The sequence below is a fragment of the Pteronotus mesoamericanus genome, unplaced genomic scaffold (assembly GCF_021234165.1).
Source record: "Pteronotus mesoamericanus isolate MK-2021 breed Mesoamerican mustached bat unplaced genomic scaffold, CSHL_Meso_final contig_101, whole genome shotgun sequence".
Lineage (NCBI taxonomy): Eukaryota > Metazoa > Chordata > Mammalia > Chiroptera > Mormoopidae > Pteronotus > Pteronotus mesoamericanus.
In genome coordinates this window covers 590,900-613,427 of record NW_026555001.1, presented here as the reverse complement: position 1 = coordinate 613,427, position 22,528 = coordinate 590,900, and the positions used below count along the sequence as shown (strand labels likewise).

At 56.3% G+C, this 22,528-nt stretch overlaps 1 protein-coding gene across 1 annotated transcript in view; it reads left to right on the top strand.

The window, feature by feature from the left end:
- Positions 1-17,454, top strand: part of TTC7A (tetratricopeptide repeat domain 7A) — a 113,386-nt gene extending 95,932 nt beyond the window's left edge. Inside the window, exons 19-20 of the mRNA XM_054566908.1 lie at positions 4,780-4,982; positions 15,078-17,454. Coding sequence (XP_054422883.1) covers positions 4,780-4,982; positions 15,078-15,299 — 425 coding nt within the window. The 3' untranslated portion in view covers positions 15,300-17,454. The remainder of the gene's footprint in view (positions 1-4,779; positions 4,983-15,077) is intronic.
- Positions 17,455-22,528: the final 5,074 nt, after the last annotated feature.

The window sequence follows — 22,528 nt, the reverse complement described above, 5'->3', positions numbered from 1 at the left end:
CAGGAGCAGATCGCCCAGCGATGGCTTCTCCCTAACTACTGCCCTTCCCCACGCCCGGCCCAGGCTGAGAATATTGACATCAGCTTCCCCACCCACCCACCTAATGATTCCACCAGCTGCAGCGATTTTGCAGGAAGGCAAAAATATCCCCCTTTATCATTTTGGAATGAGCTAATCCCCCTGGTTTGGTGCAAGATAAACTGCGTCCCAGTCTGTTCTAGCAGTAAGTTCCGTCATTAACCCCTCTCTTAGGCTGGGAAATGTGTGCTGCTTCTCCCAGCTCTCGTTGTCCTCCCCTCCCCTACTCGCGCCCTCCCTTTCCAGTCTGACTTGAGAAGCTTCCCTGAGGGTTTCTACTTGAGAGATGAATTTCCGAAATGTTGCCTCTTTGGCAGCAGGTATGTGTGACAAAGGGTAAGGCACAGGCCCCATAGATGCTCCAGAATCCTGCGCGTCTAAAGGTGCTTCCAGGACACCAAGATGGCCCACTTCTCTCTCTCTCATTATTGCTCACATCTTGGGAACCGTGTGTGCTAGAGAGAGGCAGATGGATGGAGGGAGAGGTCCCCTGCCTGGGATTCCAGGGGCTCACAGGTGGCCGAGGGCTCTCCCTGGGCTGGGGGAAGTCGGCCCAAGTCTTAGGTCCCAAATGGCAAGTTCACACTGCCTGGTCGCTGGTGCCCTGGCTCTTTCGGTGGCCCTGCCCGTGGACGCTACCCCAGCTGCTAGCAGTGCAGCCTGGAGAACTGGAGTGGGGCAGTCAGGGCTGTGTCTAAAGGTCATATTTGTTATAAAATTATAGTCAAGGAAGACGCTGTCTTACCCTTGGCCCTGCATTGCCTTGCTCCTCCTCATTCCTTTCCTTATCTTCATTCTGTCCTCTTTTCCCAGCTCTCCACCCCCCACCTCCCTCTTGCCTTCTGTGCCTTCTCTCCAAGTCCTCTCTTGCCTTGCTCCAGCTTTTTTCTTTTTCCCTCCTCTCTGCCCATCATTCACTCTGTGCAGGATCCTGAGTTAGTGAGAAGAGGCTCCCCGACCAGGAGGTCAGGAGCTCTGGGCCTAGGGGTGGAGGGCCTCAGGCCAACCTGAAAATCCTTTTAGATCTCTGTTATTCTCCTGGGTCTTTTCCCTCTGGCTCCCCTGGCGTCTCTTTCATTCCTCCCTCATCCGCCCCCCACCCCTCCTTTATTCTGGGTGTCAGTATGTTCTGAGGGTCTGCTCCACGGGGAGGATGCTTATTGCCTTTAGGGGGCAGTGTGGGTGACCCCCCCCCCCAACTCGGGGCTAGCTAAGGTGGATTCTTATTAGGGCCCAGTGTTTACTTCTCTCCTGCCTTGGCCGGAGGAGGGAAGGGGCGCTTTGCCCCTTTAGCCAGTGGAGAGTCTCTATTTCACCTGGGAAGGCCCCTAAAAGGCCTTAGGTGTGGCCCTGGGCCCTCCCTCTCCCAGCTCCTCAGCTCACAACCAGCCCAAGGGCAAGGCCCTCCCTGCATAGAGGCTGTGCAAATAGCCCTGGAAGAGCGAGTCTTTCTCCCAACCTTAGGGGGTGAGACCTCGGCATTGGCAAGAAGGGCACAGGAAGACTGGAACCAGCTCTGGGTGTAGGGTTAGGGCAGGATGCCTTAGAAAAATAATAAAAGGACTGTTGCAAAGCTCCAGGGAACAGATGTTTTCCATTTGGAGTCTGCCGAGAGAAAGCGAAGAGGGGGGTGGGTGGAGGGAGATGGAGGGAAGGGAAGAAAAGCTGAGACAGGCAAGACAGGAGGTCTAGAAGAGGCTGGGAGGATTTGAGAAGTGAGAAAATCAGAGTTGGAAGGGCAACTGAGAGAGGATCAGAGAGGGTCCTCTGACAGTGAGGGGACAGCAAGGCCCCTGTTGCTTGGGGTGACGACCACGACTACAAGAATTCAAGGAGAACCCGGTAACACTCACTGACTGTTCATCCAGCCCCAGCCAGGGAAGGCCGGGAGGGGTGTGGGCACCTCGGGGCCCGGCAGCCGGGGCCTGGTGGTAGCGGACCGGGGCAGTGGGCGGGCACTGTGCCATGCGGCTATCTATTTGGTTAAACAACTGCCTAGGGACACTGAGCCTGGGCTGAAGGGGCGCCCTGCAGCCCCCAGATGTGTGAGCCTGTCCGCAGGTCAGAGGCCCCGCCCTGGAGGCTGGGCCTGCCAGGAGCTGTCTGCAAGGCCACTGCAGCTGCTCTAGGGAGACCTCACTCCTCTGACGCTGTTCTGTGTCATCTGGTTTCCTGCCTAACTGGTAATGAAGCCCATTGGAGCAAATTAGCCCTACCTATTTTTCAGGGCATGTTTTCTGGTGTATGGCCAGCCTGACAAGGCCCAAGGTCCCGAAGAAGGAAGGAGGTGGGGATCCTAAAATTGAAATCCGTTGATGTCAAGGCACTGTGAGGAATCCCCAAGTGAAGGGAACCAGGGGCAGCCTCTGGAGATGAAGCTCAGGAGACAGGGCAGCAAATTGTAAACAGCTTAATGAGCCGTGCCAAGACCAGGTGGGTAGGTGGACCAGGCCTGGGGCGGGCCTGCTGGAGGCAGGTCTAGGGCAGTAGAGGGCCTGGCCCCTGAGCTGAGCTGCTGGTAAGGGAGGAAGCCACGGTGGGAGCTGATTCAGGAAGGCCTCCCCACCCCCGGCGCTCACACCACACTCTTCCTCCTACTTTTCCTCTCTCTGTGATCCAGGGGACTTCTGCCAAAGTGGAGCCCAGCTCCCTGGGTTAGCGCAGTCTCCCATTGCTCTGCCAGCCTGAGGGCACCTGTGCCTTCAGGCCTTAAATGCTGCTGCTCCCAGGAAGACTTCCCTGATCACGCCAGCACAGCTGGCCTGACCCCTTCTGAGTGCCCAGAGCACTCAGAGTTGGCACTTGTCATTCTACTGTGCTAGGTCAATTCCAGTGTTTGGTGGCTTCCCTCTTTGTTCTTGTGGCAGGGCTAGGCATACCATCAGTGCTCAATAGCTGCACATGGGACACTTTAGTTATGAAGGCAGCCTGCTGAGTGTGCCAGGTAGCGGCCCCAGAAAGGAACACAACAGCACAACAGAGGAGAGTCAACACAGAGAGCCCAACCCCTGACCACTGGGCCAGCCCTCCCTGCAAGGCCCCAGGTTCAACGCTTGCCCATCCTGGCCTCATCCTCCATCCCTTGTTTTCTATCTTGAGAATCCCTGGCTTAGAGAACAAGGGCCCAGCAGTTCTCTTTCTTGACTTATCATGGGAGCCTGGCTCCTCTGTGTTTAATTAATTCTCTGGTTCTCTCCAATTCTCATCTCCATTGGTGAAAAAAAGTACCCTTGCTCAAAAAGCCCTCTGTAATATTTTAGGATGTGGTAAGCTATTTGATTACACAATGAGCCTTAGGCAGTATTCATGCTGAGTGCTCCAAGTGCTGTGTGCTATAGTCAAAGCCTTAGACCTCCTTCCTGCTTCTCATAGGAGCAGGAAGGTGGATACCTGAGCCTTGTCTTTCCACGTCTTTCTGGGAGCTTCCTTCGGGATGTCTCTTATCCGACCCATCCCAGGCCTAATCTGAACTCATGTAACCTCAGCTCTCAGCCTTTGCTCAGAACAGCTCTTGGCAAAGTCACAAGCTGGGCTCTGCTTGCCCTTCTGTGCTCCCATCTGTGAGCGGGCACCAGCCCCAGGGCGGGCGGCCGAGGCCTGGGCTGCCGTAAGAGGAGGGCTGAGTATGCTGCAAGGCCAGGCTGCATCCCCAATGAGCTGTGTTGCTAAAAGCACCCGCTGTGGGTGTGGATGCACGCAGGAGGGTTTGAAATATGCATTTATGTGGGCTGACCTGGGATTGGAGAAGCTGCCCCATTTTCCATTGATCTGGGGAAGAAGGCAAACCAGTTGTGGAACAGATTGCACTGTGTCCTCCGTTCCTCTCAGTGCTGTAGAAAGTCCTTTGGAGGGAGGCCGGGAGCTGCTGGGGGGTCCCACCCTGCCTTGCTCCTTCCCACTGAGGGATGGACTGAGGTCCTCCCTCTCTCAGCCTGGTTTGTTAGCATGGGGCTCATGAAAGCACCAACCTCCCTCCCAGACTTGTGAGGATTAAAAGAGAGATGCTTCACACAGTTGGGCCTTAGCCCGCAGTCGGCGCAGGCTGCTTGGTAGCTGTTACTAACACTCCTTGGTGGGGCCCAGCTCCACCCCTTCACAGGTGCTCCCTGGGCCTCTCTTCTCCCCACCCACCCATCGCCATCCTTGGCAGGATCACTGGGCTCTCCCTCGGGCTCTGTGCACACTGTTAGCGTCCGTCCTCAGAGGAGAGCTGGAGGAGAGCCACCACATCTGCCCGCCTCCCCCAGCCCCGGCACATTAGCAATAAACAAGTGACGTGAGAGGACACTGGAAAAAAAGCCGCAGTCACCTGAGCAAACGTTGAGCTCCAGGAGATTCCATGTGTGCCCCCACTGCAGGGCTCTGAAGTCTGCTGGCCTGATGCAAATCTAACTTACTCTTTCTCTGGCTTCGGGTGACTTTCTTACGCTCTCTGTGCCTCAGCTTCCTCCTTCCCGAAGCCAGGCAATAAACGTGCTTGTTCTCCAGGGCTTTGTGAGCGCTGGCTGTGTGGGGCACGTAGCACAGAGTGGGCACACAGAAACCATCACCTGGTGTTACCCCTACCGTCCAGAGCAGGCCTGCCCTGTTCTGTGCCTTGTGGGGATGATTTCCATCACCTGAGACTGGTTCCCAGGGAGGGGGCCTCTGCCTCTGACTGTTCCACCACCCTCACCTCCCACTGTCCTTCTGGTTTCACAGCTGAACTCTTCATGGAGCAGCAGCATCTTAAGGAAGCAGGTTTCTGCATCCAGGAGGCAGCGAGCCTCTTCCCCACCTCACACTCGGTACTCTACATGCGGGGCCGTCTGGCCGAGATGAAGGGCAGCTTGGAGGAGGCCAAGCAGCTGTACAAGGAGGCGCTCACGGTGAACCCCGACGGCGTGCGCATCATGCACAGCCTGGTGAGTTGGCCTCGCAGCCCCGCAAAGGGCCGCAGGGCCCTCCCCACCCTCACTCCCTCCATGCCTGCAGGTGCCCTGCTGCCACGGTTCCCTGGGGTCTGGGGGGAGGTGGCTTCCTCCCTTCTCTGTTGAGAAAGACAGTGCTCCTTTCTGCAGAGGCAGGCCACTTCCCTCAATCAGAGCCTGCCTGAGTGGATGAAAGAACATGGTAGGATGGGTTGGTATTCTTTGCAACTTGTTGCTGTAAGTTTCCGTATGGCGTTCCAGCCCCAGAGGGCTTTCATTGTTATGCATCAGATCCTCAACCTGGAGACTGTAGGTACCAGAATGTTCTTTGTGGGGGGTTCTCAGGCCCTCCCTGATCATTGGGCTGCCTTCCCCATTTCAGAGGAGCTCCTGGGCAGGATGCAAGGAGAGGCCCCACAGGGGGCTGTCATTTCAGATCTGACTCTAGCACACGTTGCAAATGGCCTCGGGGGCCCCCCCGTCTTAGGACATGGAGCTCACGACTTGGGTGCCCAAGGCTCAGTGACCTTCCTACGGGAGACTGGGAGCGGAATGCTGGTGCTCTGGTCCAGGCCTGGCCATTCTCTTTCTGGGTGATCATGGGCAGGTCAGCCACCTTCTCTGTACCTCGTTTTCACTTATCTGTGCAGTGGGGACTCTCCAACAGGTGGGTCCGACAGCAGACCCTCAGTATAACTTCTTTCCCTGCTTCCTTAATTGCTTTCAGAGAGCAGGTGTCAGGATCAATGCAGTGCTCTGAAGTGTACAGGCCTGTATATACACAGTGATTTTTGAAGTATAATTTAGGAGCCCACAGTTAGTGACACAGTCTTCTCCTGGCAGGGTCTGGGTTCCATTTCCTGTCCCCTTTGAGAGCTCCTTGAGAACAGCCATGAGAGGACCACTAACGTCTGATCACTACTAACACAGAAGGACCAGGGGAAGGACTCCAGATGGCTACAGGGTCATCGCTGCCAAAAGGGATCTGATTGTTCATGAGTAGAAGCTACCAGGAGTTAGAATGCAGCCCAGTGTCAGGAAAATGGTATAACTCTTAGAAAAGTCCAGGCACGCACAAACTCGGGTATCATCTGGTAAGGACGCTGCCAACAGAAACATCACATAGGGGTAGGAGCTGGTCCAGGTCATCTTTATAATAAGATCCTTTCCAACCCTGAGAGTCCTTGAAAATAGATTAGAACAGAGATTCCCAGCTCAGCTATTATTCCCACTGCCTGATTTCGTTAGGGCTTTCCAGCTTAGGCCCATGTGAATGCTCCGTGCCAGCTGAAGAAAGCCTGCGCAGTGACATCACACCCTGGCCCACGGCCCCCTCCACATGGCTCCGTGTTGCCTTCTAGTCTGCTCAGCAAATGTTTGTTTTTTGCAAGGCACATCCTTCCGCAATTCAGACATTAGTTCCTCTGATAAATGCCTCCCCGGAGGTCACATCCAGAAACTTGATTAGGACGGTGGGAGGGAGGATGTGGGCTATGTCATTAGGCCAGCAGCCAGGCAGAGATGTCTGCCTTCCACCGCACTCGCGGATATGAGCCTGCCGTTCAGTGCCTAAAACCCAACAAAATCCAATAACAAGTACAATTTTCAAGTAACAGTGTACCATTTTTCATTTATGCTTATTATTGTTTGTAGCTATTTCCCTGAAATTGAAGCAGTTTCCAAGGGTGAGTTTCCATGGTAACTGACGAGCTGTCCAGAGTTGCTCCCTACAGATGTTTCTGAAATGGTCCCTTTTCTCCTCCCGGGGTGCCTTCCCGGTGTGATGAAATGGGAGCAAGTCGGAGGCAGACCAGCCCACTGTTAAAGTTATAAGCAACCAGAGGGGCCGTCAGCTCTAGCGTGGGCAGCCCTTCTCCTTTCCACGCGCTCTGTTCCTGCCAACATCCTACACATATGCATACAGAATAGCAGATTTCAAGCCTGGGGAAGATTTACTAAGCACTCTTTCCCAGAGACACATGAACACTTCGGCAGGTTCATCTCCAGCATCCCCTGATCTAAGTATCTTCCCTGTACTGACCTTAGACTCAGGACATGTGTGACCTAACCCTGGCCTGGGCCCTAATTCGCTTGGGGGACTTAGGAAAAGACACACTTAACTTCAGCCTTCCTGATGCCTCCCTTTGTAAATAAATGATAAGCTTCATCGTTCCTAGACCTCTGTCCTAATCAAGTGAGGTGACACATGGGATGGTGCTCCTCAAAGTCTGCAATGCGATATCTGAGAAAGCAAACACAGCATATATGCCACCACTTTCTGGTCCCTCCCCATGACAGACATTACTAATCAATCACAGCAGTTTTCCCCATTGAGCACAGATGTGACACTGGGATCTTTTATCACCACAGTATAATATGAAGGGATCCACTACTCATTGGTTAAGTCAGCTGATATTTATGTAAGGGCGACACTATTAAAATAGTCGGTAGAGAACAAGAGCAACCCATCCGTTATCTCAGCCTTTGTGAACTTCGGGGGTGGGTGCATCCCTGGAGAATTATCCAGAGAAAGGAACATGGAGGGGAACTGGTGTTCCCCACTGTGGAGTCACTGGTAAGGCAGGTTCCCAGGGAGGACATCCTGGCTTTACCATGCCACTGTGGCTTTGTGAGGACCCTGGCCTAGTACCTTCTAGGGTCCCCCGAGAGCACAGTCACCCATAGCCTGGGCTGGAGGAGCTCTGGGCCCCCTGTGAGCCCTCTGAGGTCATGGTTGAGTCCCACCCCCTGAGGTCTGGAAAGAGGAGAGTGAGGATGGACTCAGTGAGCCCTGCGGGGCCAGGTTCAGCCCTGCAGTCCTTCCAGCAGGGTCATCAAGCACCAGGAGGCCAGCCGCTGGGCCTCTCCCTGTGGCTGTGCACAGGGGTCAGGCTAGTTGGGGACAGGCTGGAGAGAGCCTCTGGGAGTAGAAGGCTGTTGCTTTCAGGAGCCAGGGTTCAGGCATTTCTAAGAATATGAACTTTGGCCCAGAAGCAGGTTCACTTCTCCCCCACCCCCGTCCCGCTGCCCTGCTGCCCTGCATGTGACAGGAGACCTCTCCATGGTTCTGGCTCCACTCTGGGCTCGGCTCAGGTTTTTCCATCCAGATCAGGCAGGAAAGAGACACCACCTTGGCCGTGCTCTGCCAAGACTCTGGGAAGAGTCTCCACTGTGCCCACAGCAGTGTCCCAGAGGAGCCTGTGTCCTCGAGCCCCAGTCCTGCAGCTGCCACCTCTACCAGCCTCGAGGAGAGTGCCAAAGTACAGAAAGAGAAAGGCATGCTCTCTGCAGATGGAAATTCCCAGTGACATCTCAGCAGCAGGTCCTGACGATCTCTGCCGGCTCAGTGCCGGTCTCCCCGCCAGGAAGCTGGACACCGCACTCTCTCGGCCTGGGTGTTCAGAAGTTAATTTACTGGTGGGAGAATCTAGTTAAGAAGGGGAAGCCTGAACTTTACCTGCTTGCCCCTGAGGAAGCATGAGCAAGAAAGCAGGGTCCTTCCCAAGAGCAGCAGAGGAGTTGGCGCCTGGCTGGCACTGCTTTTCAGAGGGGGCTCCACGGACTCAGCCAGACAAGGATCCTCAGGCAGCCTGCATCCGTCGCTCTAAGCCTGTCTCTGCCCTGCTCCTCCCAGGAGCCCCTCTGCAGGACCCCAAGGGAGCAGGGATGCCTGGGGACGGCAAGGAGCCCAAGTGTGGCTGATGGGCTGGCCAAGTCCCCCAGAGCCCTCCCAAGGGGAGGTTCCATTGAGGTCACCTGACCTTAGTGGTAGGAGGGTCACTGGCCCTGGCTTCAGACCAACTCGCTCTCCCTGCCCTCCTCCAAGCCGGGGGTATGGATGCTTTGATGCAGCCTCTCTCACCGCAGAGAAATCCTCAGCCGTGAGTGGGCAGGCGTGAGTGGGTGCATTCCGGCCACCTGCATTTGTGGAGGGTTAGGTAGGGTTTCCTGCTCCCCTCTGGCCTCTGTCCCTGGTCATGCTTTCTTCTTGAGACAGAGCTCCAGGTCCCTGCTGCCCCATCTCCCCAGGACCCTGTTCTCTTCAGTTATCCCAGCAGCAGAGAGGGACTGCCCCATGTGAGCTTTAGCTCCTGTCATGTAATTCCCGGAGATGTAATTTCTGAAGCAATCCTACCACGTGACCTGGCCTCTTCTCTCTCCAGACGCCCCCACAAAGACAGAAGACAGCATTTCGCTTATCCATTGCCCTCCAATGAGAGCGTGGCCATGAATTATTCCCCTGCATTTGTTCCCTCTTGCTCCCAGTATGGGGCTGATGTCTTGTTCTTGAAGTGGGCTGTGGGATCAAGGCAATGCCATCCCCAGATGGGCCCGGAGCCTCTTGCCCCACCTCTCCCCAGACTGGAATGTGCTGCGGCATATCTCAAATCCCCGGAACTCCCCACTACATCCCTGGCCTTCCCCAAGCTGGGGTCTGGGTCAGGGAGGACCAGGGCTCTGCCTCATCTCGCCCTGAGGTTCCGGGGTGGGCCTTTTGCAGGGAGCTCCAGTGCCCATCAAGAAGTCTCTGCTCTCTAAGGCCAAAGAGGTGGACTGTTAGCTACACAGAGCTCCCCCTGTCACGCTCCCCCAGTGGGCCTGTCCCCACTCCCGGAGGGCAGGGTCAGACAGTAGAGGTGACATACCTGAGACAGACAACCAGCCCTGCCAGCCCTCAAGTTTTGGGGCACAGAGGTTACTTCCCTTCACTGGCTCAGGTTTCTATCCAATGAGGAAAATAATCCAGGCCCTTGTGAGCTCAAGGGATAGTTTTAGGGCTCAGATGAGTTGAGACCTGTGAAAAGACACATTAGCATTTTTCTCACCATTTGAATGGAAGACTGGTGGCAGGTAGCCTGAGACCACCTTTGACCAGGCAGCTATGGGGTGAAGATCATTGGTTCAAATTTCCTCTTGCTGCTGGATGGCCCATGGTGCCAGTAAGGTGCTAACAAGGCAGGGAGGGGGTGCTGGGCATGGACCAGGGAGCTCAGAGCTGCCCTTGGGCTTGCCTCTGGGGCCAGTTGGCTGAGGCAGTTTTTAAGCCCATGTATCAGAGCCAGCCTGTGCCTGGAGGTTGGAGCACAGCCTCTGAACTTGAGTTCTGCCGCACACACAGCCCCTCCTCAGTGGCCTCTCTCTGCCCCTCAGCTCCAGTAGATGGAGAATGTTGCTTCTTTTTGACAGAAGAGTTTCAATAGGAAAGTCTTGTTGGTCGTTTGACCTCCTGGTGTGGTTTTATTGTGAGTTCACTATTCCCCATCCCTCCCCAGGGCTGCCGAAGGCCTGCAGTCCCTCGCGGGAAAGTGGAGGAGGAGCAAAAGGAGAGTTCTGGGGGCTCCCTCTGTGGGGACATGGGAGATGCACGGGCATGTTCCCCCAGTCCAGGCCTCACAGGTGTTTGGAGACCCCCTGCCCGCCCTGCCTTACCCCTGGCCTTGCACAGCCCCCAGCCTGGGCTCAGAGACCTTCCAGAAGATGAGGGCGGTTCCCCTGGCTCTGGATCTTGGAAAGCCTTGGGCTGGTGCGTGGGCTCCTGAAGTCCATGCCAAGCCTGATGAGGAAGTAGAAAGGAAGCTTTCTGTCAGCCTGTCATAGATTCAGATCGGAATGATAGTGAAGCACTGCTGGCTTAGTTTAGCCCCAGAATCAGTGATCTGAAAGACTCACTCTGGAGGATGCAGCTGAGTTCAGCCCTTTCCCCCTTGTCCACCAGGCCAGGCCAGTACCCGCCACCACCCCGCCAGATATGTCATCACCAGCCCCCATGGCTCTGTCCTCTGGTCCCAGAATGGGGCCTCTGCGATGGGCCCTTCCTCACTGCCCCTCACAGGGCCTTCTCTTCTAAAACCCAAAGCCCAGCGGCCTTGCTGCAGCCTCCTGCCTTAGCCCTGAGAGCTTGGCTATGTCCAGGGTGGGGCCCCACCAAGGCTGGGCTTCAGGGGAGTCTGAGGACTTCCTCAGCAGGGCCCTCTTCCTATGAGAGCCTCAGGGAGCTCTGGTTGGGTGGGGGCGGTCATCAGCCAGGCATTGGGTGGGATCTACCCAAGGATTTGTGCCTCTTCTCCCAACAGGGAAGTAGGACCCGTCTGTGGCTTCGGGGCCACCCCCGCTCCCAGACGGATGTGGTGGTGTGTGGGCCAGGTTCTCAGCCTGCAGAGCCGCCTCATTCCCAGTCTGGTTGGACAGGTTGAGGCTGACACACCCGGGAGAATCCAGCGTGCAGAAATGTGGGCCTCCCTCGCTGGGCGTGTCAGCACCCCAGGATGGGTGAAGGGAGGGAGTCTTCCTGGAGAGCAGCCTCAGAGGTGGCCCCACCAGGAGCTCCTCCCTGCAGCCCCAGGGTCCCCGAGCAGGAGGCTCCAGGGACCAGGAGGCTCCAGCAGCCTCCAGCTGATTCCCGCCTTCCCAGCTGGAAAGGCTATGACAGAATCCGAGGAATGTGCCTTGAGCTCAGAAAGAAAATTCCCAAAATAACTTCTATAAATACTTGAGGGTAGGGGTGGGGAGGGCGCTCTCAGCATGGCCTGCAGCTGGCCTAGCGTTGGGGACTACTTCCCAGAGCAGGCCTCCACCAAAAAGAAGAAAAAGGCAGGCTGGGACCTTCCTGCTGCCCCTCCCCTCTGGGGGACAGTGTCAGGCACTGAATTAATGGGGTGAGATGGTGTGCAGTGGCAGTTCTGAAAAATGAGGCAGCAGCCTTTTTCTTCTTCATCCCCCATCCCAGGCTACAGCCCCTGACCCCACCCTGTACCACACAGAGAACCTGGGATCCTAACGGAGAGGGCGCCTCTCAGAGGACCCTTCAGACTGCCGGTCTGGTGGCCCTAGGCAGGTCACTAAGTGCCCACAGGTGCCTCTGGTGTACCTGGCTCGGAGCCAGGCCCCTCCCACCTGAGCTCTGTTGAACTGCCATCCTGTTGGCCCTGACCAGGCAGGAAGGAGCCAGGGCCCTGTCCCTCTCAGCCGAGGCAGGAGGACAGGGATCGCATTCAACAGCCCGCAGTAATGGAGCATCATGTCAAAGCGATGATGTGGGCAAGAGGGACTGCTGCCCTCAGGGGAGGCTTTATTGGGGTCCCAGGTAGATGAGATGTGGCCAAATGTGTCCTCCACCGTGAGATCTGAGACGGGAGGGAGGAAGGCGGGAATTTCTGGGACTTCCCCCCCAGAGCCCCGCCCCTCCCCAAGCGGCTGCAGTCAACCCCGGCCCCTCTTACAGGGGCAGTGCTCCGCTGCCTTAAGCAACTCTCCCCTCACTGTCTGACTCCTACACGCAGGCGGCACACCTATGACCTCAACCCGGTGAAGGTCACCAGGAGGTCTGGTTTCTCTGGCTTCAGGATGCCCCCTGGCCGGGGTGGAAAGGAGTCCACAGGGACACTTGAATGGAATTGTGTTCCCACCATCTCCCTGGAGACCCCTGGGGGTAGGGAGGCGGGGGCCAGGAAGGTGACGGCAGGCCCTTGGCAGTGTGGGCTGGGGGCAGAGCAGGTGAGACCTACAGTCTTCCTGGGGCGGGCCCTGTCCAGTTGTCAAGCAGCAAACACTCCGAGTTGCTACCAAACATGAACGGGCTGGTGTCTCGGGCAGGTGGCAGCAGATCCTGTTACAGGCCCCAGGCCTCTGGGCCCCAGCCTGACCCCAGCCCGGTGTCTCCTTTCAGGCTCTAAGGTCAGCACCCCAGGGTGGTGGGGATGTGATCCAACCCCAGCCTAGCCCATAGTTCCCCCGCACAGAGAGCCCTGCCCTCTAGAAAAATCAACTGTTCCACCCCTTCACCCGCTCCCAGGACCTCTGGTTATCCTGGGGACATTTCCTTTTGCTATATGCCCACCATGTGCCCTAGCCACATGATTTCAGCTTATGAGGAAGGACTCTTCTGTTCCCCAGTTCACAGATGAGGAAACCGTGGCTCACAGACAGTGGGCCCCTTGCCCAGGGTCACTGCGCTTGTCAGTGGCAGAGCTGGGGTTCCTGTGGTTGTGAAGCCCTGGGCTTGTCCTCTGCGCAGAGAGTGCAGAAGCCTCCTACAGACCCTCCAAGCTGAGAACAGCATGCGCGCGCACACACATGCACTCCCTGGTCAGCCTGCTGACATCTCTGGCCCCTTCCCAGACACCCACATACTTCTTGAGATCAGGGGTTTTCAAATTCATTTTTAGATGGAGCCCCCTTTTCAAACAAAATCTCAGGTGGAAGCTCAAGATAGCAGTCTTAGTGTGTAAAAGCCACCGCGGCCCTGCCTGCCCCCTTCCCCCATCCGGAGGCTCTGCTGGCTGGCCCTTCCCCATCTGTCCTCTGTCGCTCCCCCATAGGCAGCGCTTACAGGGCTCAAACCTTCCATTTTTGGTGCTTAATTTTGGTGTCTGGCAGCCTGTCGTCTCGCCTTCCTTCCCTCCTCCCTGTGGGCCCTGTTCCATCATGAGCTGCTCAGCGTCCAGCTCCCAGGCCCTGTGGGCAGAACAGCTTGGCCAGGAGCCCTGTTGGCCAGACTGGGCACAGCCCTCTGGTCCTAGGCATCCCTGAGTCAGCACTGCTCCAATCTGGCTGGAGCCGGAGCTGGGGGCCTGCCGGAGGCTCCGCCCAGCTGCAGCTCCCCTGTCCTCTGCCTCATCCTCATGGTTCCCTGGGGATAGCTTCACCCTGGGTTGAAGAGACATCTCCTTCCTTTCCTGCCCCCTGGCCCCAGTGCTGCCAGCCAGCAGCTCCAGAGAGGGAGAGGCTTTTCCTAGGGCTTCCTGAGCGCCAGCTTTCCCTCCTGCCTAATTGGTCATGTTCCAGGCTCTTTATGAAATCAGGCATGTGCATCTTCCTGAGTAGGTCTCCATAGCAACGGTGGGCCTAACTCTGGGGAGCGTGGTGAGGATGAAAATGTTCCAGCTAAAAATGTACATGGCCATCAGTGGGCGGGCACCCAAGAAGGGGCTCCCAGCACATAGAAGGCAGCTCCCTACCCCCCCCGGCCCCCGCCTATCCAGGAAGTCAGTGTTGTTCGCGCTTTCCTCATATCTTCATGCTTTACCTCACATCTTTGAATGAGAGCAGGCCCCCTGTGCTGCCATCCCCAGCCACCTTTGAGGGCTGGGATGCAGATCAGTGAGACAGGGTGGTGCAAAGCAGCCTTTCTGGGAACAAAGGCCGAAGGGAGACACCGGCTCCTTCCCCTGCTCACCCAATGTGTATGGAAGTGGACGTAGAGGGGCAGGGTGCCAGGTGAACTTCCCTACCCCTTTTGTTACAATTCCTGTCACTTCCGAGATCTTGCTGGCAGCGGGGTTGTTGGAGCCGAATGTAAGGCCAAGCTCCTGGCCGCCCTGACCCACCCTCCCAAAGCCCTCCTTTCACACAGCCCCTGCCCCTGGTCCCCAGTCATGTGACTGTCCTGTGACCCTCACCTGCGAGGCCAGGCTGGGATGGGCATTAGGTCCCAGGACCCAGACGTCCCTAGGAAGAACACGGGTGCAGGCAAAGGAGCTGTGCCCACCCACCCACAAGTTCAAGGTTCTCCCCAAAGGGATAGAAGCTGGATCCTGCAGCGTACATTCCCGCAGCCTCCCTGCGGAGCAGGGCAGCTCGGCAGTGCAGCAGCAAGCATGGGGGGTAGCAGACTCCTGACAGACTCATGTGGGCCATGTGCTATTCAAGTATTTTACATAAATGGACTCCTGTAACCTGGACAATGGCCCTCGAGGTGGCTGCTGTGGTCTTCCCCATTTATAGGTGAGGAAGCTGAAGGCCAGAGAGTGTGGCTTGCCCAGGATCTCACAGCTGGTAAAGGGGACACTCAAAGCCAAGGCCACTGACTTGAAAGCCCATCCCTTGGGGCCAGGAGGGGCACAGCTCCCACAGTGTGTGATCTGGGAGGCTGGCCTGGAAGCAGGTCTGAGGTGGGGACAGGTAAGATTTGCATTAATCAAGGACACAGTCACTTGACAAAACCCAGGCCGGAGGTACTGCATATGGGGCCCTCTCTGGCTGGCGGCCGGCGGCCGGTAGCCAAGCTGCTTCCCACTCCTTGCCCAGATGGCCAGGGTGCCCCTACCCCAGGACACCCTCACTAACCCCTCGCCCTGTGCTTGCTCCCAGGGTATGATGCTGAGTCGGCTGGACCGCAAGAGCCTGGCCCAGAAGGTGCTGCGGGACGCTGTGGAGAGGCAGAGCACCTGCCATGAGGCATGGCAGGGCCTGGGCGAGGTGCTGCAAGCCCAGGGCCAGAACGAGGCCGCTGTCGAATGCTTCCTCACTGCCCTCGAGCTGGAGGCCAGCAGCCCAGTGCTGCCCTTCTCCATCATCCCCAGAGAGCTCTGACACTGCCCACAGCAGCGGGGAGGAAGGCGGTGCCCGGTGGGTGGAGCAGCTGGCAGCCGGGAACAGGGATTTGGGGAGGTGTGGGACCTCAGGGAAATACATCTCTAGGGAACACTTCTGCAAGCTGCAGCCCTAGTTCTCCTCGCCTCCCCCACCCCACCCCTGTGTTCCCTCCAGAGCCCACTGAGTCTGGGAGAGGCTCATCTGGAACTGGGTGGACCAAATTTGCATCAGAAGCAAATTCCTTCTCCTTGGGACTCAGACATTGTGGCATTTATGAGCAAGGAAGTAGCTGAGAGGCCACATCAGCATGGAGCCCCTCCCCAGTGCGTCTGTGCATCATCTAAATGTGCAGTAAGATCTGCGTAGCTTGGTTACTTCCCCTTCTAGAAACCCCTGTACTGCACCTGCCACCCTCCCTCAGCACCCCGACCCTGATTTCTGGCTTTGCACAAGCTTCAGTCTCGAACCTCCGCTCTCTCGTCTCCAGCGCCAACGATGAACCCTGCCTCTGGCTGGGCCAAAAGGGCTTTCCTGTGTTCTTCCTCAGCACCTCAGCAGATAGTCTGCTTGAGCCCTAAGTGTCTTAGAGTCATGGTGACTGGACTTGCTCCCTGGCGCCTTACAGCTGTGCCTTCACCCACCCGTGCCTCTGTGCCTCGGGGGAGCCCCACGTCCTGGGCCCAGACCCGTCCCAGGACAAGGTTTCGGGCCGTTCTCAGGTCTTTCCCAGAGCAGTCACGACTTGAAGAATCCACCGGCAAGTGGGAAGAAGATGGATCCCTCTCCCAGACTTTGAGTTAGTGGGTATTGCCCAGCATTGCCCTTTGCCCGATGAGGCCAGTTGGGACTAACTGTGCACCCTCTGCTGCCAAGTGCCTTTGAGGCCCCTAGTGTCTGGCCGGGGACACCGGGCACCGGCCCTAACTAACCTTCCATTTCTGCCCACCTCCACCTTCCTGGAAATGCCCCAGCTAAAGCAGCCTCCACAGAACCTAGGCCGCAGCCCCAGGATGGGCCTCAGGATACGAGCATGGCGCTTCGCCCAGCCCGTTCTTATTCCTTCCATCGACACATTGCTCCTTCAGGGCAGTGGGTACGAGGCAGATCACTCCGGGGGTTATGACGTGGAGATGGGGAGTCTCCAGGACTGTCCCACATTCATCTCACCACCCACAGCCCATTTCACCTCCGGCGTTCTTGGGTAACCCAAGCCCCACCCTGGCCATTTGGTTCCCCTGCCTGGCACCGAATGACTGGTTGGCCTGGCGCCTCCTAAATAGTTGAGCTGGCCTCTGTATACTTGGTACCTTTGTCAGCAGGGGTCGTGGGTGCTGGGGGTCGGTGTCTTCCCTGCGGCTCCCAGCCTGCTGTGGGGTGCTCTGGGAATTCCCCCCAAGGAGCTGTCCCGCCCCCAACCACCACCAAAGACCTATTAGGGAAATTCCTTTTTTATCTGCACTTTGGGTTTTAGTTTTAAAGCTCCATCAGGTACATCTCTCATTTCAAGGTGTGTGGAAAGGTTGGGCAAGGACGGCCTGGGTCTGTCATAGGCCAGGCTCCCTGTGGGAGACCCACGCTCCTCGCCACACCGGCTCAGCGCTGCACCCCCAGGTGCTTCCCGGGGAGAGCCTGTGCCTCCTGGCCTCCCGCCAGGTGAGCAACGCTGCAGAGAACATTGCATCCTTCGCCTCTTATTTGAAGGATCTCTATATGTGTATGTGTGTATAAATATAAATTTATATATATATGTACAGGGTCCAGCAGAAGTAACACCTGCTTGAGTGTGGTTGGTAGGGTAATATTATATGGGTGTAATAATTTATAGTTTTAATTTGAACATTTCACCTAAAATGTCATATGGTGTGCTTGAGTGTGATATTGTTATGTTACAGAATTACATGCTTACGATTTTGTAATAAAAGATTTTTTAATGAAACAGGGGCGTTATTTCTGCTGGGCCCTGTATATGATAGAGCTCTATTTTTCTGGAATTCTGTGAGGGGGAAAAAAGTGAGCAAGACAAAACAGAAGCCATTGATTTGCCTTGGGGGACCCAAAGATGTTGGTGGTCAGTTCTTAGGAAGGAAAGGCACCCTCCTCAGAGGAGGCCTCAGCTGTTTAGGTCAAGTTGCTGACAGTTCACAGATTGAATAAAGAGACCCCTGAAGGGGAAACAGGTTTGTCTGAAGCAATGTATTCACTCAGCTCACAGGTGGTTCCAGAACCAGCCTTGAGCAGATCCTGGGGTGGGGTGGGGAAGGATGGAGTCCTTAGGGCCTGGGCCACCCCGGTGGGGGCTGGGGGGGAGGAGGAGCAAGGGAGGGAGGAGCCCGCTGAGGGGACCGTCGTCTTTAGGGCAGTGGGGGTGGATGAGCGTGGCGGGGGTGGGGAGTTGGGAGGGCTTTGAGGTCCGGCTGAAGCCCTGAGACGGGTGGGAGGAGGGGCAGAGGGGTCGAGGTGGGGCCAGCTAGAGTGGGTCTCTTTCTGGACTGCTGCCTGTCCCTTGGGTGGCCCTGAGCCCCCTGCTGCCTCCAGAGCCCAACTGGAGGATCCAGGACCAGACTTGCCAACTGAACAGAGAGACTGTACCCAGGGCACTGCCAGTGGAGCCCCTCCAGCACCCGGGGAAGAAGCCCCCGGGAGGGGGCGTGGTGAAGATCCAGGCCGCGTCCAGACTGGCCACCTGTGCTGAGAGGTCCTGATGTATGTTATACCACGTACCAACATACTGCATACAAAGTGCGTTAAAATTTTGGAGGATGACACAAATTTACACAGCTGTATTTTCCATATACTCCCAAGGGGTCATCTGGTGCGCCCCAAGGCTGCACCCACCCACTTTGAAGACAGCTGCTCTTGAGGCTTCCCCTAGAACTCGGGGCTGGCCTAGACGGAGCTTCCTGCTCCCCGGCCTCACTGCGGCCTCGCCTGCCCACCCTCAGCCCTATTCTCCATTGCGGTTTTGCTGTCCTAGCGAAGATCTTCCTTGGAGCCTTTAAGTGCCCAGCTTCTCTTGTGCCGCAATGCTTTCTTTTAAGGAAACTCATTCACAATCTTTCGTGTTTAACAACACACCCTCACCCCCAGCTTATGGTCCCCTGGGGTGAGAATTAAAGGCCACAGGTAAGGTTACATTATATGCCAGCCTAGGAGAAAGTTTTAGAAGGCTCATCCTTCAAGGAAGAGAATGGAGGTAGGGAGGGAGGCCTTCCTGTTCAATACGAGGGCTATGCTGCGCTGACCTCAGTTGGTCAGATGTCGAAGTCAGGCAGGGGTGGGGACGTTTCCTGACCCCCAGGTTTTCAGACCCCTTGTTCACACAGAAACCCTCACTGGAGAAGGAGGGAGCCACCTCTATGTGCGGCCCATTGTGCCAGAATAAGGGCTGGAGTCTGGGGACAAGACTTGTGTGGCACTGTCACCCCCTTGGACCTCCAGCCCACCCGCCACTCTCCAGGACACAGCCCTTCAGTATTAAACAGTGTTTATCTGCAGGCACAAATATGAATGGAATTTCAGCCACCACCCCTCAGGCTCGTCTCTGGTACCAAAGTGCTCATTGTTGCATTTGCACCCCCTCACCACTGGGGCATTCAGATAGCGTCACCATGCAAATATTTCTTGGCCTTGTTTGGGAAGCAGCCAGCTAAATAAACCTCCCCAGCCCATGCTACCAGCTCTTGACGACAAACCACTGTGATCCCAGAGCCCGCCATGCAACCTGGCCTCAGGCAAGGATCTGGGGACTGCTGGACCACAGGTGAGAGGCACCCAGCCCGTCTGGAGAGGGATTTGGTGCCCACCAAGGGCCACAGGAAGGCCAGTATTTCAAGCAGAAGAATGCCCACTCCCCAGCCTAGCTATAGGTTAGATAGACGGTGTGGAAGCCTGAAGAACATCCCCTGCAAAGGTATCCATGTCCCAGAACTTGTGAATATGTTCTCCTACATGATAAAGCGATTTTGCAAACAATTAAGTTAAGGACCTTGGGGAGATTCTCTGCATTTTCCAGGTGAACCCCTATAACCACAAGGATTCTTAAAAGAGGAAGGCAGGAGGGTCAGAGTCAAGACTAGATGTGATGGGAATGGGAGTTTGGAATGATGTCAGGAAAGGAATGTAGAAGCTGGAAACTCTAAGGAAACAGATTCTCCCCTGGAGCCTGAGACTGATTTTGGGAATTCTGACCTCCAGAACTGTAAAAGAATAAATTTGTACTGTTTCAAGCAACAAAGTCTATGGAAGTTTATTATAGCAGCCACAGGGAACTGATACAGATGGTTTGGATAAAGAACTGCCCCGGGCACAGGATTGGCACATGGGCTCAGGGGTACTCTGCAGTCCGGCGCCCATGCCCAGCCCTGCGTGAGTTGGGGATTAGAAGCCTAATCAGGTGTGTCCCTGCCTGGCAGGTTTTCAAGGGTTTCCCTCTGGCCCTATTGAATAAAGGGAGCTCCAGCAACTTCCTTTCTCCTTGATGGCCCTCAATTACCGTGCAGAACCTCTGAGCTCTGGGACTTCAGAAAACAGATGAGAGCCCTGGCTGGTGTGGCTCAGTGGATTGAGTGCTGGCCTGCAAGCCAAAGGGTCACTGGTTCAACTCCCAGGCAGGGCACACGATTGGATTGCAGGCCAGGTCCCCAGTGAGGGGGGTAGGAAGGAGTTAGGGCACACATTGATGTTTCTCTTCCTCTCTTTCTCCCTCCTTTCCCCTCTCTCTAAAAATAAATAAAATCTCTTTTTTAAAAAAAAGGTCAGCTCTCATTAAGCACTAGGTTCCGTGTGGGACCTGCACAGCATGCAATGCACTGCCTTGCTGTCCCACCTGTCCCCTCCCAGGCCTCTCAGTTCCAGTGTGGCGAACTGAATCGAAAGCCTTGTCAGTCCCTACCACCTGCCCCGACCTAGCCCTCTCTGGTGACCAGAGAGATGCAATGTCACGGTGACTCAGTCCACCTTTCTGTCCACAGTTCTCAGGGACGAAGCCACACTGCCACCCAAAGTAGCCATGTTGCTACGTTGCTACCACCTCTCCCCTGCTGGCGGTGCCTTTCTGAGCCCCCTCCACTCTTCAGAAGGGTGACACCTTTGACTGGGCTCTGATATAGCCAAGGGTGCTGTCAAGAAGGCAACGAGGAGCACCTGATGGGAGATGACTCTCCACGTGTCCCCCTCCTGGGTCTCCCCCTCCAGCTACGCCTCCTTCCTGTCTACCTGCCACTCCCTGCCTTTTTACTCACCACCCTCAGCGTCCAAGGACTCAGCCTTGGCTCCCACTGCCGTCCAGAGTGGCTTCTTCCCTCGGAAGGCTGAGGTAAGCCCTGCTAAGGCCCGGGCCTCCAGCACTGACCCCCGAGCCCAGCCAGCCCCTGCAGTCCTGAATCCAGGGGCCAGCCCCACCCCCGCCCCCGCTTTGGGCCCGGCAGGCTTGGCAGGCCTGCAGCCACGCCTTTGGCCGAAACCAAAAGTCTCTGAGGAGTGCCGCGAGGGGTTAGGCTGGCAAGAGGTGCCTGGGTTCAGGCCACTGCTGTCCTTTCTACTCAGAAAGACCCTCCCCTGGTACCACTCCAGGCACCGACTTCACCCAGACAAACAGGCTGGGTGCCATCCTTTTCCCTTAGGAGGCAGCCAGATGCTAACATGAGTCAACCTCTTCTTCTTACTGGAGAGGGATTTCTAGGGCAAGGGCCCTGTCTTCTTCTTCTTAAACCTTTAGGGCTGGGAGGACCGCCTGCGCCCTCGCCTGGGGTTACTGGTGACTGGTGCTCTCACACCATCTCAGTGGTGGTCCTCGCCCTTGGCCACTCATTGGAATCGACAGGGGTGGGGAAAGGGGGCGAGCTCTAAACAATATTGGGCCTGAGTCCCGCCCCCGGGGAGTTTGATGCGATCTGTCTTGGAGCCGACAGCACCAAAATTTGTCAAGACTCCCCAGGGGATTCTAAAATGCAGCTTAGAACCACTGATTCTGAACTTGTAGATTTTGAACTGTGTTTTCAAGACAATAGGGCTTTCAAAGCAATGCTAGGGTCACAGGCCTGAGCTCTGTGCTCCTGGAGGTAGGGGGCAGCACGCAGGAGAGAGAGGGTGCTGGGGGCAGGGCCAGTCATCTAAGCAGCCTGTGGCCCTCAGCCTCTGGGTCTGGAAGGTGTCACCGGAAGGTCCAGAAAGCAGTGGGTGAGGGGGCGGGGGTGAGGAAGGAGGGAAAGAGAGGAGAAGGAGGAGGACAAGCTGTCCCCAACCGCTATGACTTTTGACATGCTCTGACTTAATGGAGAGGGAATTTCAGATGGAAACAGTAGAAGACATTTGCAGCCAAGAAGAGCCGTTCCCTTTGGCTGAAGCTAAATTCAGAGGGCAGTTGCAGGGGGGGAGGGGGGTTGGAGGGGGAGGGAAGAGGAACAGAGAGAAGCTCAGGGAAGCCAGGGCAGGGACCTTGAGAAGCCAGTGTCGCAGCAGCCAATGGGGAAGCAAGGAGGGGTTCGGCAGGGAAGGCCTCTTGGGACTTGGGATACAGGCGGAAGTCTCTCCCATCTGCGCTAGGCTTTTCTAAGCGCTTTTGGACATGTCACTTGCTGTGCACAACAGTCCTAGCTGCCAGGTGTTAATATCCCAATCTCAGAGCTCAAGTTTAAGGTCAACCCAGGTCTGTCAGTCTCTCCACCTCAGAAAGGACAGAAGGAGGCCCTGCTCTTCAAATAGCGCCTCAATTTTAGGCTCGTGGCGAGAAAATGCCATCCAGAATCCCTGTGGGCTTTTTGGGAAAAGCCTCTCCCTAACTGTATAAAATTCTATAAAAATGTTCGAATATGCTGAGGAAGAGAAGTAAAACATCCTCTTCTCACCACCTAGACCCTGCCAGCACCTCAGCTAATGCTCAGGGCAGAGTCTGCCCCGTCCCCGGAATCACAGAGGAGGGTGAGGGCTGCATTTGAACCAGACGGCAAGACTGGTAAGGTTCGCCCCGGCTCCAGGAAGAAAGACAGATGTTACGGGAGCCAAAGCAAAGCTTAGGGAATGGGCCCCAAACACCAGGCTGTCCAGATGGCCCTGCAGAATTTTCTTCAGCAGTTTCGCCTCCCGGTGACTCTCTGCAGGCCAATCAAGGCCCCCTCCCCTTCTTACTCTGCATGGTCCTCGTTCCCCGCGGGACACTGGGCAGCTGCCCTCCACCCCCGTTACTCACCCCTCCCACCACCCCCCGCACAGCTGGGCCCCTGCAGCCT